The sequence below is a fragment of the Anolis carolinensis genome, chromosome 3, assembly GCF_035594765.1.
Source record: "Anolis carolinensis isolate JA03-04 chromosome 3, rAnoCar3.1.pri, whole genome shotgun sequence".
NCBI classification, from domain to species: domain Eukaryota; kingdom Metazoa; phylum Chordata; class Lepidosauria; order Squamata; family Dactyloidae; genus Anolis; species Anolis carolinensis.
This window is the reverse complement of record NC_085843.1, coordinates 171807611-171820611: the sequence shown is the minus strand read 5'-3', so window position 1 is coordinate 171820611 and position 13001 is coordinate 171807611. Positions and strand designations below refer to the sequence as shown.

General features: G+C 41.8%; 2 protein-coding genes across 3 annotated transcripts in view; one reads left to right on the top strand and one right to left on the bottom strand.

Annotated features, from left to right (window-relative positions):
- Positions 1–620, bottom strand: part of gprin2 (G protein regulated inducer of neurite outgrowth 2) — a 96899-nt gene extending 96279 nt beyond the window's left edge. Inside the window, exon 1 of the mRNA XM_008114461.3 lies at positions 196–620. The gene's annotated coding sequence lies outside the window, so the exon portion shown is untranslated. The remainder of the gene's footprint in view (positions 1–195) is intronic.
- Positions 1–6402, top strand: part of LOC100561060 (synaptotagmin-15) — a 34052-nt gene extending 27650 nt beyond the window's left edge. For both annotated transcript variants that reach the window (XM_062975813.1, XM_008114459.3), the window contains exons 7-8: positions 721–900; positions 4448–6402. In XM_062975813.1, coding sequence (XP_062831883.1) covers positions 721–900; positions 4448–4584 — 317 coding nt within the window. In that variant the 3' untranslated portion in view covers positions 4585–6402. The remainder of the gene's footprint in view (positions 1–720; positions 901–4447) is intronic.
- The last annotated feature ends 6599 nt before the right edge of the window (positions 6403–13001 follow it).

Sequence of the window (13001 nt, the reverse complement as noted above, 5' to 3'; positions counted from 1 at the left end):
CAGTGACTTGAAGGTTGGGCTGCTGACCTGAAAGCCGCCAGGTTCGAATCCCACCCGGGGAGAGCGCGGATGAGCTCCCTCTTTCAGCTCCAGCTCTATCAAAACATCCGGGCGTCCCCTGGGCAACGTCCTTGCAGACGGCCAATTCTCTCACTCCAGAAACACGACACGAAAAAAATAAAAATCACAACTTACCAGGAGAGATATCATTGCTTCTGCAATGTTCTTATCCACTTTAGAGCCATTATTTTAGAGCTGCAGCTTACCAGGAGAGACATCATTTCTTATGCAAAGTTCTTCTTCACTTTGGAGTCACTGCCTTAAAGCTGTGGTTTTGATTATGGTGCTTGCAGCTTACTAGGAGACATATAATTGCTTGTGCATTGTACTTCTCCACTTTTAAACCATTGCCCTTCTTATTTTCTCCTTGTATTTTATCATTACTAACACCCTTGCCTTATAAGAGAAGGACAAACATGACTGATTGGTTGGGCAGGATAGAAAAAACTGTCAGGAACTTAATGGCTCAACTGAAAAAGAATCTTGGATCCTGCCATTCTGTTTGGTATGTGGAGGGTTAAACCAATCGTAGTGGATTGCTCCTCCTTGCCATCCCAAGAACGGACAGATTTGCCCACCCAGGCTGAGGGATTTGGGGTTGTTTTCCTCTCACTGTTTGCAACTTATTTAAGCATCCTGAATCTCATACTTCTATTCCAGGTGTTTTTGTCAAAGTGTCTCTAATGAAGCAGAATCAGTTCATCAAAGCCAAAAGGACTACAGCTGTTGTGGGTTTATCTGATCTATTGTTCAATGAGACACTGAGCTTCAAGGTTGACCAACTAGAACTGGATACAACAAGCCTGAGCCTATCTGTGCTCCAAGATGCCGAGGAAGGTGGTAAGGCGTGATCTTTCATATTAAACTTTTCATCTTTCAGGACAGATGCTGAAGTCATAACCGAGATCAGTGGTTCCCAACTTTTGGGTCTCCAGGTGTTTTGGACTTCAGCTCCCACAGTTCCTAACAGCTGGCAAGATGGCTGGGATTTCTGGGAGTTGAAGTCCTAAATACCTGGAGGCCCAAAGGTTGGGAACCACTGACTTAGATACTAGATTTGCAGGATGGTTACAGTTGAAGTATAACCATAAAACATTGTTAATACACACTGTTAATCTTAAAAATATTTTTAAAAATCAAGTTTTGAATATCAATAAATATTTTGTTTCTGTTGTTGTGGCCTTTGCCATTTCTGATTTGTGGCAACTCTATGGTGACCTTTCTCAGCCAGATTTTTTCAGAACGGATTTTTCTTTGAGGTTGTGGGAGTATGACTTGCCCAGGGCATGAATAGGGTTTCCATGGCTAACAAGGATTTGTACAATGTTCTGACACTGGGAACTGAAACAAGGAAAGCTTCTCCCAGCACAGTGTTTCTTGGCCCTCCAGTTGTTTTGGATTTCAAGTCCCATAATTCCTTGCCATTTGCCATGGTGGCTGGAGCTGAAATCCAAAATATCAAAGGCACTAGACCAGTGGTTCTCAACCTGTGGGTCCCCAGGTGTTTTGGCCTACAACTCCCAGAAATTCCAGCCAGTTTACAAGCTGTTAGGATTACTGGGAGTTGAAGGCCAAAACATCTGGGGACCCACAGGTTGAGAACCACTGGACTAGACTATCCGCCTTCTGCCATCCTTTTTGATAACCAATCTGATGTAGTAATGAGCATTGGACTATGACTCTGGAGACCAGACAATGCAATGCTTTTGGGTTGAAAAATGCTGCAGAAAGTTTACCATATTACCTGGGACTTTGACTTTACAAAAACTGTCCAGACCCTCCTGGAAAACCACAGCTTCTATGTGGAGTTTCAGGGCAGGAAAAGTAGATGGAGGAGGCAAAAGAATGGTTTACCCCAAAGCAGCGTTCTTGCACTGACATTATTTAACATCTTCACGAACGATCAACCACAACCACCACTCACAAAGAGTTTTATATATGCTGATGACCTTGGCCTAACAACACAAGCAAAAGATTTTGAAACAGTTGAAAAACAACTCACGAATCCCTTGAAAGATCTTTCCAGCTACTACAAAGAGAACCACCTGAAGCCTAACCCTGCCAAGACACAAGTGTGTGCTTTCCACCTACGTAACCGTGAAGCCAACAGGAAACTGAAAGTTACTTGGGAAAGCCAAGAGCTTGAACACTGCTTCCATCCTAAATACCTTGGTGTCACCTTAGATCGAACACTATCATATAGGAAACACTGCATGAATACCAAGCACAAAGTAGCTGTACGCAACAACATCCTGCGGAAACTTACTGGCAGCGCATGGGGTGCAGACCCACAAGTAATAAGAACATCACCCCTGGCCTTGTCTTACTCAACTGCTGAGTACGCCTGTCCTGTCTGGCACAAGTAGGTGGACATAGCACTGAACGAAACATGCAGAATCATCACAGGATGCTTTAAACCTACACCTTTTGATAAACTCTACAAGTTAGCTGTCATTGCCCGTCCTGACGTGTGACGGGAAGTTGCTGCTAACAGTGAGAGAAATAAGGTCAAACACTGTGAAAGCCACCCATTGCATGACTATCAGCCTCCTCCCACCAGACTCAAATCAAGGAAAAGCTTCATGAGAACCACCACTCCTCTTGATGTTCCTCCAGCAACAGCAAGTGTCCCTCTGAGCTAGCTGCTCAGGCAATTCCAACTGGATGGCCCCCCATGAGGGCAAACCAAGAATGGGCAACTTGAAAGTCCCTGAACAGACTCAGAAGCGGAGTGGGCAGATCAAAAGACAACTTGGCAAGGTGGCACTACCTGGAGGAATCCTACACCTTGTATGACTGTGGAGCTTAACAAACAACTCTTCATATATATGCTTGCCCACAATGCCCTGCCTCATGTATGGAGGAGGAGTTGTTTAAAGCTACGGACAATGTGGTCGCTGTTGTCCGCTTTTGGTCTAAAACTATTTAGCTGTTTGTGATTCCTTTATTTTATCACTTTTGGACTCGTTTGTTATGCAATGCTTTTGACACAAAATAAATAAAATAACTGGAGACCAGACTTAGGACTTCATCATCCAGGGGACTACCCTGGTGTCATTTCACGAGATGAAATGGCAGATATGAGGGGTGACTCTATTACTCTACGCACTGCTTTGTCACAGCAATGCTTCCCCCTTCATGCAGGGGAAGCATTGACAAAAGTGCGGATCCGTGCTGGCTCCCATGTTTGGAGGGAAGCTTCCTAGGATGCTTTCATTCCAGTTGTGAGCAGGGCCTCTGCTGAAAGTCCAGCGACATCGCGCACCCATCCATTACTGGATTGGTGGGTACTTGGTAAGTGTCCAAGGATGCGAAAAAAAAAGCTCTGTGTGATGAATTGGTTTGAATCTCCACTTGGCCATGGAAAGTCAGACTCTCTCAGACTCAGAGAAAAGCAAAGACAAACCTCCTCTGAACAAACCTTGCCAAGAAACCTCTATGATTGGTTCACCTGAGGGTCACCATAAGTTGGAAACCACTTGAAGGTAAACAAGTCAACAAAACATTTTTTTAAACAGGCATTTTATGATTGGTCATGGAAAAGTGGTTTTAAATGGGGGTGGTAATGTTGCCCTTTTATCTAGATTGTTAAATCTTTTGTATGATGTATACTGTTGTAAATTATTAAAGTTTGTTTAGTATCCTGCCTTTCTCCCAAATATTACTCAAAGTGGTTTACAATATAACTTTTAAAAAGTGGAAACAATGCCTTTTAAGATGAGGGGAAATTTAATTGTTCTTTACCTTTGACATTACCAGGATGCCCATTTTTTTTTGTTTCAATCTTGCTGCAAGCAATCATGGGTCCCTTGTTGAGAGAAAGGCAGGATATACATGAAGCAAATAAGTCAATAATATCCGGAGGAACAAAGGATGAAATCCCCAGCAGACATATTTTTCAAAAAGCATCAGCTGGCTGCTGAGGACAAGAGGGTACCTTTCCTCCTTCAATTTCACATAATGAAGGGTTGATAGCCAATGTTTTAAATAATGGCAACAGGATAGATACTGTGTTGTTGAAGGCTTTCATGGCCGGGATCACAGGGTTATTGTATGTTTTCTGGGCTGTATGGCCATGTTCCAGAAGTGTTCTCTCCTGACGTTTCACCCACATCTATGGCAGGCATCCTCTGAGGTTGTGAGGTACCTCTGAGGATGCCTGCCATAGATGTGGGCGAAACGTCAGGAGAGAATACTTCTGGAACATGGCCATACAGTCTGGAAAACATGCAACAACCCCAGGATAGATACCTCTGCTGCACCTGAAGGAAGCAGGCTAGTTTACAGCCATATGATTAATTCAACTACTAACTTACTGTTGTTGCATGACAATTCTATAGATGTTGACTGCAAAGAACAAAACACTCTTTTTTCTGCTTTTACTTAGAAACCTACTCGCTGGGTCGTGTAGTTATTGGGCCCTTCATGTACACCAGGGGCAAAGAGCTGGAACACTGGAATGAAATGATCAGCAAACCCAAGGAACTGGTGAAGAGGTGGCATGCGCTGTCTCTTAGTAGCTGAAGGGTAAAGAGCTTTCTTGCAAGTGAGACTTTTTGCCTTTACATGGTGGAAGCAAATAACTTCCTACAGTGTTATCTACAGATTACCAGATGTATCTCCCATTAGGTATTTTTCACAGAAATTCTGTGGCTTGGTAATTAATGATGGTTGGCAACTTCCTTAGAAAAAATGGATCTGAACAGGGTCTCCTACATGGTCCACTCAAATGCAGAAAAGAATAGGACCCCTAAAATTAGGAGAGCTCCTAAACTAGCAAGAGAAGGATCTGATAGCCTCCATATAGCTGCCAATGAAGTTGGATATGCTTTTGCCTAAGGCTCTCATCACAAATGCCAAGCAAAGTGTCCTGCTTTTCCTGGCATCGCAGCAAAAGAAGAGGGGCAGTGGTGTGAATCTGTCACCCCATGTGCAGCTCCCTATCATATCACTTTCCCTATCAAATGGGGGAAGCGTCGCCCTTCCAGAGAGGACCTCCTGTGTTGTGGGTGAAGCCTCCGGCAATGCTTTCACCTCAGTTGGGTGGGGTGAAACATTGTGAGATGGCTGGCATGAGGCTCTTTCCAGAAGCAAGGGTGACAGTGTCCTAGGATGTTAAATCCTGCCCCCCCCCCCCCCCGTCTGATGAGGTCCTTACTCAAGTTGACAAAAGAATTGGCAGACATTGCATCTTTTGAAATAATTTCATACTGAAATGAGTTATTTTAGATGTATTGTGTTGGCCTTCAACTCGTTATGGTGCTTTTTTGTTTTTTAAAAAACAAATTCAATCTTCAGGAAAGGACAACTTATGGACTTCCAGATATTGCTGCCTACAGCTCCACTCACCCCTCACCAGTAGCTACATGGAGCCTCTGGTGGCCTAGGGGATAAAAGCCTCGTGTCTTGAAGGTTGGGTTGCTGACCTGAAGGCTGCCAGGTTCGAATCCCACCCGGGGAGAGCGTGGATGAGCTCCCTCTATCAGCTCCAGCTCCATGCGGGGATACGAGAGAAGCCTCCCACAAGGATGGTAAAACATCAAAACATCCGGGCGTCCCCTGGGCAACGTCCTTGCAGACGGCCAATTCTCTCACTCCAGAAGCAACTCCGGTTGCTCCTGACATGAAAAAAAAGTAGCTACATGAATGAGGTCAGATGGGCAATGCAGTATAGCAACATCTGGAGGACTTCAAGTTGCCCACCCTGACGATAAACCTTTCTCACATTTGAACTAACTTGACAACTTTTCTTCTCAAAGTCGAGTGAGTGAACAAAACAAGATGAATCACATTGGCTAAATCTAGCTATGTATTTAGCAAAAAAGATTGGTTCTGGTATTTTAGTAGCACCCAGTCTTCAAAAGGCTTGTTTATGGGAGTTCAAGCTTCTTAAGATAGGACTTACCACCTCATCAGATGGGCTAATTTGCCTGTCATATGCCACTTGCTCTCCACTTTCGATTTGGAGCCTATTACATGATGTAAGTGTTGGGTTATCTAAGCAATCATGCATGCATTTTCAATGTGGGATGGTTTATGTAGTTAGTTATGTCTGTTGCTTAGTAACCTGAGCCAAGCTGCATTCCAGAGTTGATGACACCATTTAAGGGTTTTGCATATGAAATGGGAAATGGGTGTATCCTTTCTGGGGACACACAGGAAGTGATGTACAGATGCCTCTTCCTGTCTCTTCCTCTTCGCTCCTGACCATGCCATGCTGATGTTCCTGTATGTTAAGAGATATGTAGTTTCCTGAACTGTTTTTCTTTGGAACTAAGATGTTTTTTGCCTGTATGACCATCATCATACAAGATTGTGAGTAAACATATTTTTGCTATTTTATTTGATGTCTCTGATGCTTATTTTATGCGCATGACTTTCTAAAGGGAAAGGGAGGCTGGATATTTTGTCTTACTGTTTAATTTCTTTTTACCTCTGCTCACATAAACCCCTAGTCTTCTGCGTTTTTACTGCTCTGCACGAATGTTTAACCATATTGGAATCATAATCTTAACAGGTTATGAAAATATATTCCTATTAGTAAGTGTACTTCCAGCCAGGCTCTGTGCCAAGAGGGGAGAGCAAATGGTGTACACCATCACCACGGCAACACAGGCGGCTTCCTGTGTTGCTTTTGTATCAACGGAAAGCTGGGTGGCAATGCTTCCCCCATGGGATGGGGCCCCATGTAATTCAGGCAATGCGGGGCATGAGGCCAAGCCTCCCTCTGAGACCCCATGAATTTGCCATAATGTGTGGCAAATCCTTACCCCTTGGTCCTAACTGAAAGTGACACCTAAAATACTTTTTAAAATGTCATGAAAACAATAAGAAAAGAAGACTCATATAGTTCCTAGTCATCCCATGGATAACTAGTGTTTGTGGAAGACTAACAATGGTAAATTAATTCACTTAACCATAGTTGTATGCTTCCAAGAATGCATTTACACAGTAGAACTAATGCAGCTTGATACCACTTTCATTGCCATGGCTCATTGATATGAGTCATGAGATTTGTAGTTTGGGGCGGCACCAGCACTCTTTGGCAGAGAAGGCTCTCATGATTCTATAAAAACCCAGAAGATCCGAATGGTCCAAAATGCGGCGGCCAGGCTGTTAGCAGGATCATCTATAAGATCCCATATTACACTGATTCTGAAACAACTGCATTGGCTACCAATAGAACATCAGATCTCTTACAAGATACTGATCCTGACATTTAAAGCTCAAAATGGCCAAGGACCATTATATCTTAGGGACCGCCTCATTCCTTTTTTCCATCAGCGGTCACCTCGATCCTCCCAGGAAAATCTCCTATACGTACCAGGCCCTAGGGAGGTACACCTGGAAGCTACAAGGCATAGAGCCTTTTCGACCTATGCTCCAATTCTGTGGAACTCATTGCCTCCATATCTTAGAGCAATGTCGGAGTTGCGACCTTTTGTAAAAGCGCTCAAGACTTGGCTGTTTGGCTGTGCATTTAAGTAAATCAGATCTAATTTGCCAAATAGTCACTGCTGAATGTTTTTAGGTTGAATGTTTTTATGTTGAATGTTTTTATATTGTGGAATGATATTTTAAATTGTAAGTCGCTCAGAGCACTCTGGTGGAGAGCGACTAATTAAGAAATAAAGTGAAGTGAAGTGAAAATGGAGCCATGGCAATTCAAGTGATATCAAACTGAAATAATTCTACACTGTCAATGCACACTGAGAAAACAAATTGTTTAAGTGAGTTCGTGAAGTTTTATGTCATATTTATGTCATTGCCATGCCTTCCATTGAATTTGATCAGCTTTCCAAGAAAAGGAGATGATGGCACATTTAGAAATCCTTGACAACAGCAAAATGAGAGCCAACAATGATAATATGTACATGGGATCCTACCAGTCTGATATTTGAATCTCTTCAGTTTGGAGGAGCGGAAGTGGCTCTAAAAGCTGATACACTTTTTCAATCAACAGAGCAAAGGGAAAGATTGAATAAGTTACTTCTTAATTTAGATTGGTGAGGATGTTACGAAAGGCAGTGGGCATATTATAAAAGACATTTCCTGTATGATCTCTATATTATCCATCTGATTTCCTCCTGACATTTATTTGCTTGAGTGCAGCAGCTAGATAAAGCTTTAGGGTAGTTCCAACTTGCTTCAATAATGGATTAAGGGTATGCATTTCCTACCATGATCGTGAGACAATGGGGTTTATACAAGCACCAGGAGGCTAGAAAGACCAGGATATGCAAATATGTGCATGTATGAATGAAACAAAAAATATGCCCATAACAGACAAAACTGAAAGTATTTTTCAACATTCCTAGTAAAGGTTCACCCTTTCTCAGAGATAAGCCTAGACCCTTTGTTAGGTTCACACCTAATGAGCAAATTGTTTCAAAACATGCAGAGAGAGAAAAGGTCACTCCATTTCAGTTATTCGCTTGAATGTTTGAACGTGTGGTCTTTTGTGACTGTTAAATTATACCTTTGAGCAATGGCCACTGCGGGAAACAGAGGACACCAGGAAATTGTTCTAGCTGAAATAAGACAGGCTTCCCACTGAAACAGGATACAGCATTAATTAGCATTAATGACTCTCATGATAAGAGCTTCCTTGCAAAAGCTTTTATTTTATTCTTGGTTTCCTCTTGCATACGTTTGTTGGAAGCAAAGGGGCGCCAATCACTCTGGCACATTGCATAGGATAGCTGAAGTCCCAAGTCTCTTCTGCACTGCCATATAAAATCCAGATTACCTGCTTTCAACTGGATTATTGGCAGTGTAGAAGGGGCCCCAGTTCAGAGGTAACTATGGTATATCATCTCTGGGGTAGAAGCGGGGGAGCTGTGACCTACCAGATATTGTTGGATATATCCTTGACTGAAGTGGTGGGTCACACAGAAGTTGCAATCTTTCAATATCAAGTGGGAATAGGTTTCCCATCCCTCCTGTAATTATAAAAATTAAGTTATGCTATTATCATAAACACACTTTCCCGGAAGAAACCTAACTGAACTCAATATTTACTTCTGAGTTGGAAAATCTATGAATGTATTTGCCATTCTATGTCAGAAGCCGAATCCACACTGTTATACCTTGTTTCTATTCTGGGCTTGGACCCATGTTAGCCACCCGAGTTCCTTCGGGGAGATAGTGGTGGGATAGAAAAATAAAGTATTATTATTATTATTATTATTATTATTATTATTATTATTATTATTATTATTATTGCAAGGTTGACACCACTTTAACTGTCATGGCTCAGTTATGGAATCGGAGCCTCCGGTGGCGTAGGGGATAAAAACCTTGTGACTTGAAGGTTGGGTTGCTGACCTGAAGGCTGCCAGGTTCGAATCCCACCCGGGGAGAGCGTGGATGAGCTCCCTCTATCAGCTCCAGCTCCATATGGGAACATGAGAGAAGCCTCCCACAAGGATGGTAAAACATCAAAAAACATCTGGGCATCCCCTGGGCAACGTCCTTGCAGACAGCCAATTCTCTCACTCCAGAAGCAACTCAGGTTGCTCCTGACATGGAAAAAAAAGTTATGGAATCACAAGAGCTGAAGTTTTGCAAGGTCTTCAGCTTTCTCTGCCCAAAAATATGGTTCCCTCACTAATTACAAAACTCAGGATTCCATAGCAATAAACCACGGTGGTTAATGTAATGTCAAACTGGATTAATTCCGGGATAAATTCAGAGTTAGAAGTGAGCATCTATTGTTCTCCAGATATTTTGGCGTCTATAGACTCCTATCAGCTATAGGCAACCTAGCTAATGGTGAAGGATTATGGGAGCTGCAATCCAAAGGCCTTCATGAGTACACCTTGCCCACCACTGTTTATGTGCTTCTGTGCTGATGTTGCAATAGAACACATACTTGATTATCAGCTAAAATAGTACTCCTGTCACATCTGTATTATTGGACTGTGGTTTGTAATGTACTTTGTCAAAATTATTGTTGTGATGTCTGAGAAATAATGTCCCTTTCCAGTTGACAGATCTCTCTTCTTATATAAAATGTTTTGACTCATTTAACACATCATGTTATCCTTTCACAGTTAGGCGTTTCAGTTTTGATGTTATGACCCATTTAACACTTCATCTTATTATCTTTTCAGTTAGGGCACATTCATTGTACATTTTGATATTCAGAAACAGCAGATTGTAGTACAAGTTTACTTGGTTCTAGTTCCTTCTTAAAATACTGATTTGTGGTTTGAAGTAGTGGCATGTTACAAAAACTGCACAATACAATGTGTGAGAGTCACATTCTTCACTGGTAACTTATCCAAGGCTCATCAAGAAGGGTATGAGAAATTCAATCACAGGGGGAAAAAATCCGAGTTTGCGTAAGAAGCTACTCAAGTGATGAAAGCTGCAGGCCAAATACTTAGAGCAGTGGAGCAATCACTTTCCTGATCAATGTGATAAGACTGGCCTTAGAATCTTGCTCAGAGCTTTTTGGGACGTTGTGAAATATGACTTTGGAGAGCCCTTAATCATTTCACTATATGTGAATGGACCAGGTTGAGTACATATTGACACCTGTCAATTTCAGTTAGGGTTGACAGTTCAGGGTCGTTTGAACACCCAGGCTAAAGCATGAGACTTACGGACATCCCTTGTGGTGCCATTAAACTTTCTGCATTACCAACCATACATGTGTACAGGTTTGCACAGATACATATGTGCAGAAGGAGAAAGAGATCATATTTTATTCTCTGGAAATTAAGGTAGAAATCTTACACAGGAAACTAGATCAAGATGAAATGAGAGGATGGTTTCTTCTTATTTAGTTGGGGAGATGGGACAAGAAACATTTCGGCTAGCCTATCTTGTTCATGGCATAGTGTAGTGGTTCCCAACTTTTGAGGCTCCAGGTGTTTTGGACTTCAACTCCCAGAAATCCCAGCCAGCTTAACAGCTGTTAGGAACTATGGGAGCTAAAGTTAAAAACACCTGGAGGCCCAAAGATTGGGAATCACTAGCATAGTGGTTTGAGTGTTGGACTATGTCTAAAGACCGCAGGTCAAATTCTGCTTGGTTAAGAAAACCCATTTCCAAACAATAAGCCTATTCAACTTCTATTTTTAAAAACAGATGTATCATTTTTTTCTAATTTCAATTAAATAAATATAAACTTTTCCTTTTTTTTTGGTTTAAACGAAGCTAGAGAAACAAGTAATTATTTTGGAACATGTCTTCAATATTGTGACACTTAATTCACAGCCAGGAAATAAGCGGAGATTTCTAGTACAAATGTAAAAGTCAATAGTCTGCCTGTCCAAGATGAAAAGCATTCCAAATGAATGAGGGAACACAATTGGAATATTTGCATTTCATAACATATTGCAGGTGTTCAGAGGATGTGATGTTATTACCCTTTTATACATTTTTTCTTGGTTTACTTGGCATATATTGCTAGAATGGCCGTTTACATCTGAAGTTAACCTGCTATTCCTGAATTGTTGGCATGCATCATTATCCATCCCTGGTTTGTGCCATATTCAATTCTGTTCAACAAATATACTCAATGTGTCTTGAGAGGCAGCCAGTTTCTCAATGGCACTATTCATCACTCTTGTTTGAGCCTTGAGCACTTCTTGAGTGCAAAAAGTCTTTTCAGGCTCATAGTTGCTTTGAAATGACATTACCCTGAAACTAGACTCACAGTTCACCCAAGGTTTCCCATTGTACCCAACACACCCACACCATGAACAGTAGACCAACATACACCTTAAGCTCAGGAACCCACTCACTTTGATTTTGGTAGGTTATACTCATGTATGTCAACCTCATGTATAGGTCAAGGAAGGTTTTGGGATCAAATTATGGATCATGCTATGTCCCATGAATAAGCCAAAGATAAAACTTAGGGCACGTAACAAATAAATCTTTACCTCTGTTTTTTAAAAAGACATAAAAGGGAACAAAGTTTGGAACAGCTATGCTAAGATGAGGGTTAAAATTGGTGGCGATGCAATTTCAGAATTATTTAACACACTTTCGGGAGGTTACTGATGCTCACTGCAATGACACAATGAATTAAACCCTTGTGCTGCTGAACTGCTGACATGAAAGTTGGCTGAGCTGCTGACCTAAAGGTTGGCAGTTCGAATCTGCGAGATGAGGTGAGATTCCGTCTGTAAGCTCCAGCTCCTGTCAACCTAGCAGTTTGAAAACATGCAAATGTGAGTAAATTTACTTATTTATTTACCATATTTATATCCCGTTCTTCTCACCCCTAAGGGGACTCAGAGCAGGCAATAATTCAATTATATATGAATATATAAATGAAATAAACAAATCCATTAATATCCAAACAGTTAAAAACATCAAACATTAAAAACAATCATTAAAACCATATAGTTCAAAATCATAATCCAAAGCTGTTCCATTTGTCATTGCATTATTTCGTATTCACTTATTGCACTGATCGAAAGTTACTAACCAAATAGGTACTGCTTTGGTAGGAAAAGCAAAGAGATTGTCCAAGCAATCATTCCAGCCACACAACCAGGAAATAACAATGTAGGCTCTTCGGCTTGAAAATGGAGAAAAAAGCACCCACTCAGTGCCAGATATGAGTACTGCCTCTAAAGGTAAAGGTTTCCCTTGACGTTAAATCCAGTCATGTCTGACTCTGGTGCTCATCACCATTTCTAAGCTGAAGAGCCAGCGTTGTCCGTAGACACCTCCAAGGTCATGTGGCCAGCATGACTGCATGGAGCACAGTTATCTTCCTGCCGGAGCGGTACCTATTGATCTACTCACATTGGCATGTTTTTGAACTGCTAGGTTGGCAGAAGCTGGAGCTAAAAGCGGGCGCTCACTCCGCTCCCAGGATTTGAACCTGCGATCTTTCGGTCTGCAAGTTCAGCAGCTCAGTGCTTTAACACATTTCGCCACCGGGGCTCCTCTAGAAGCTGGAAATGAAAGGAGAA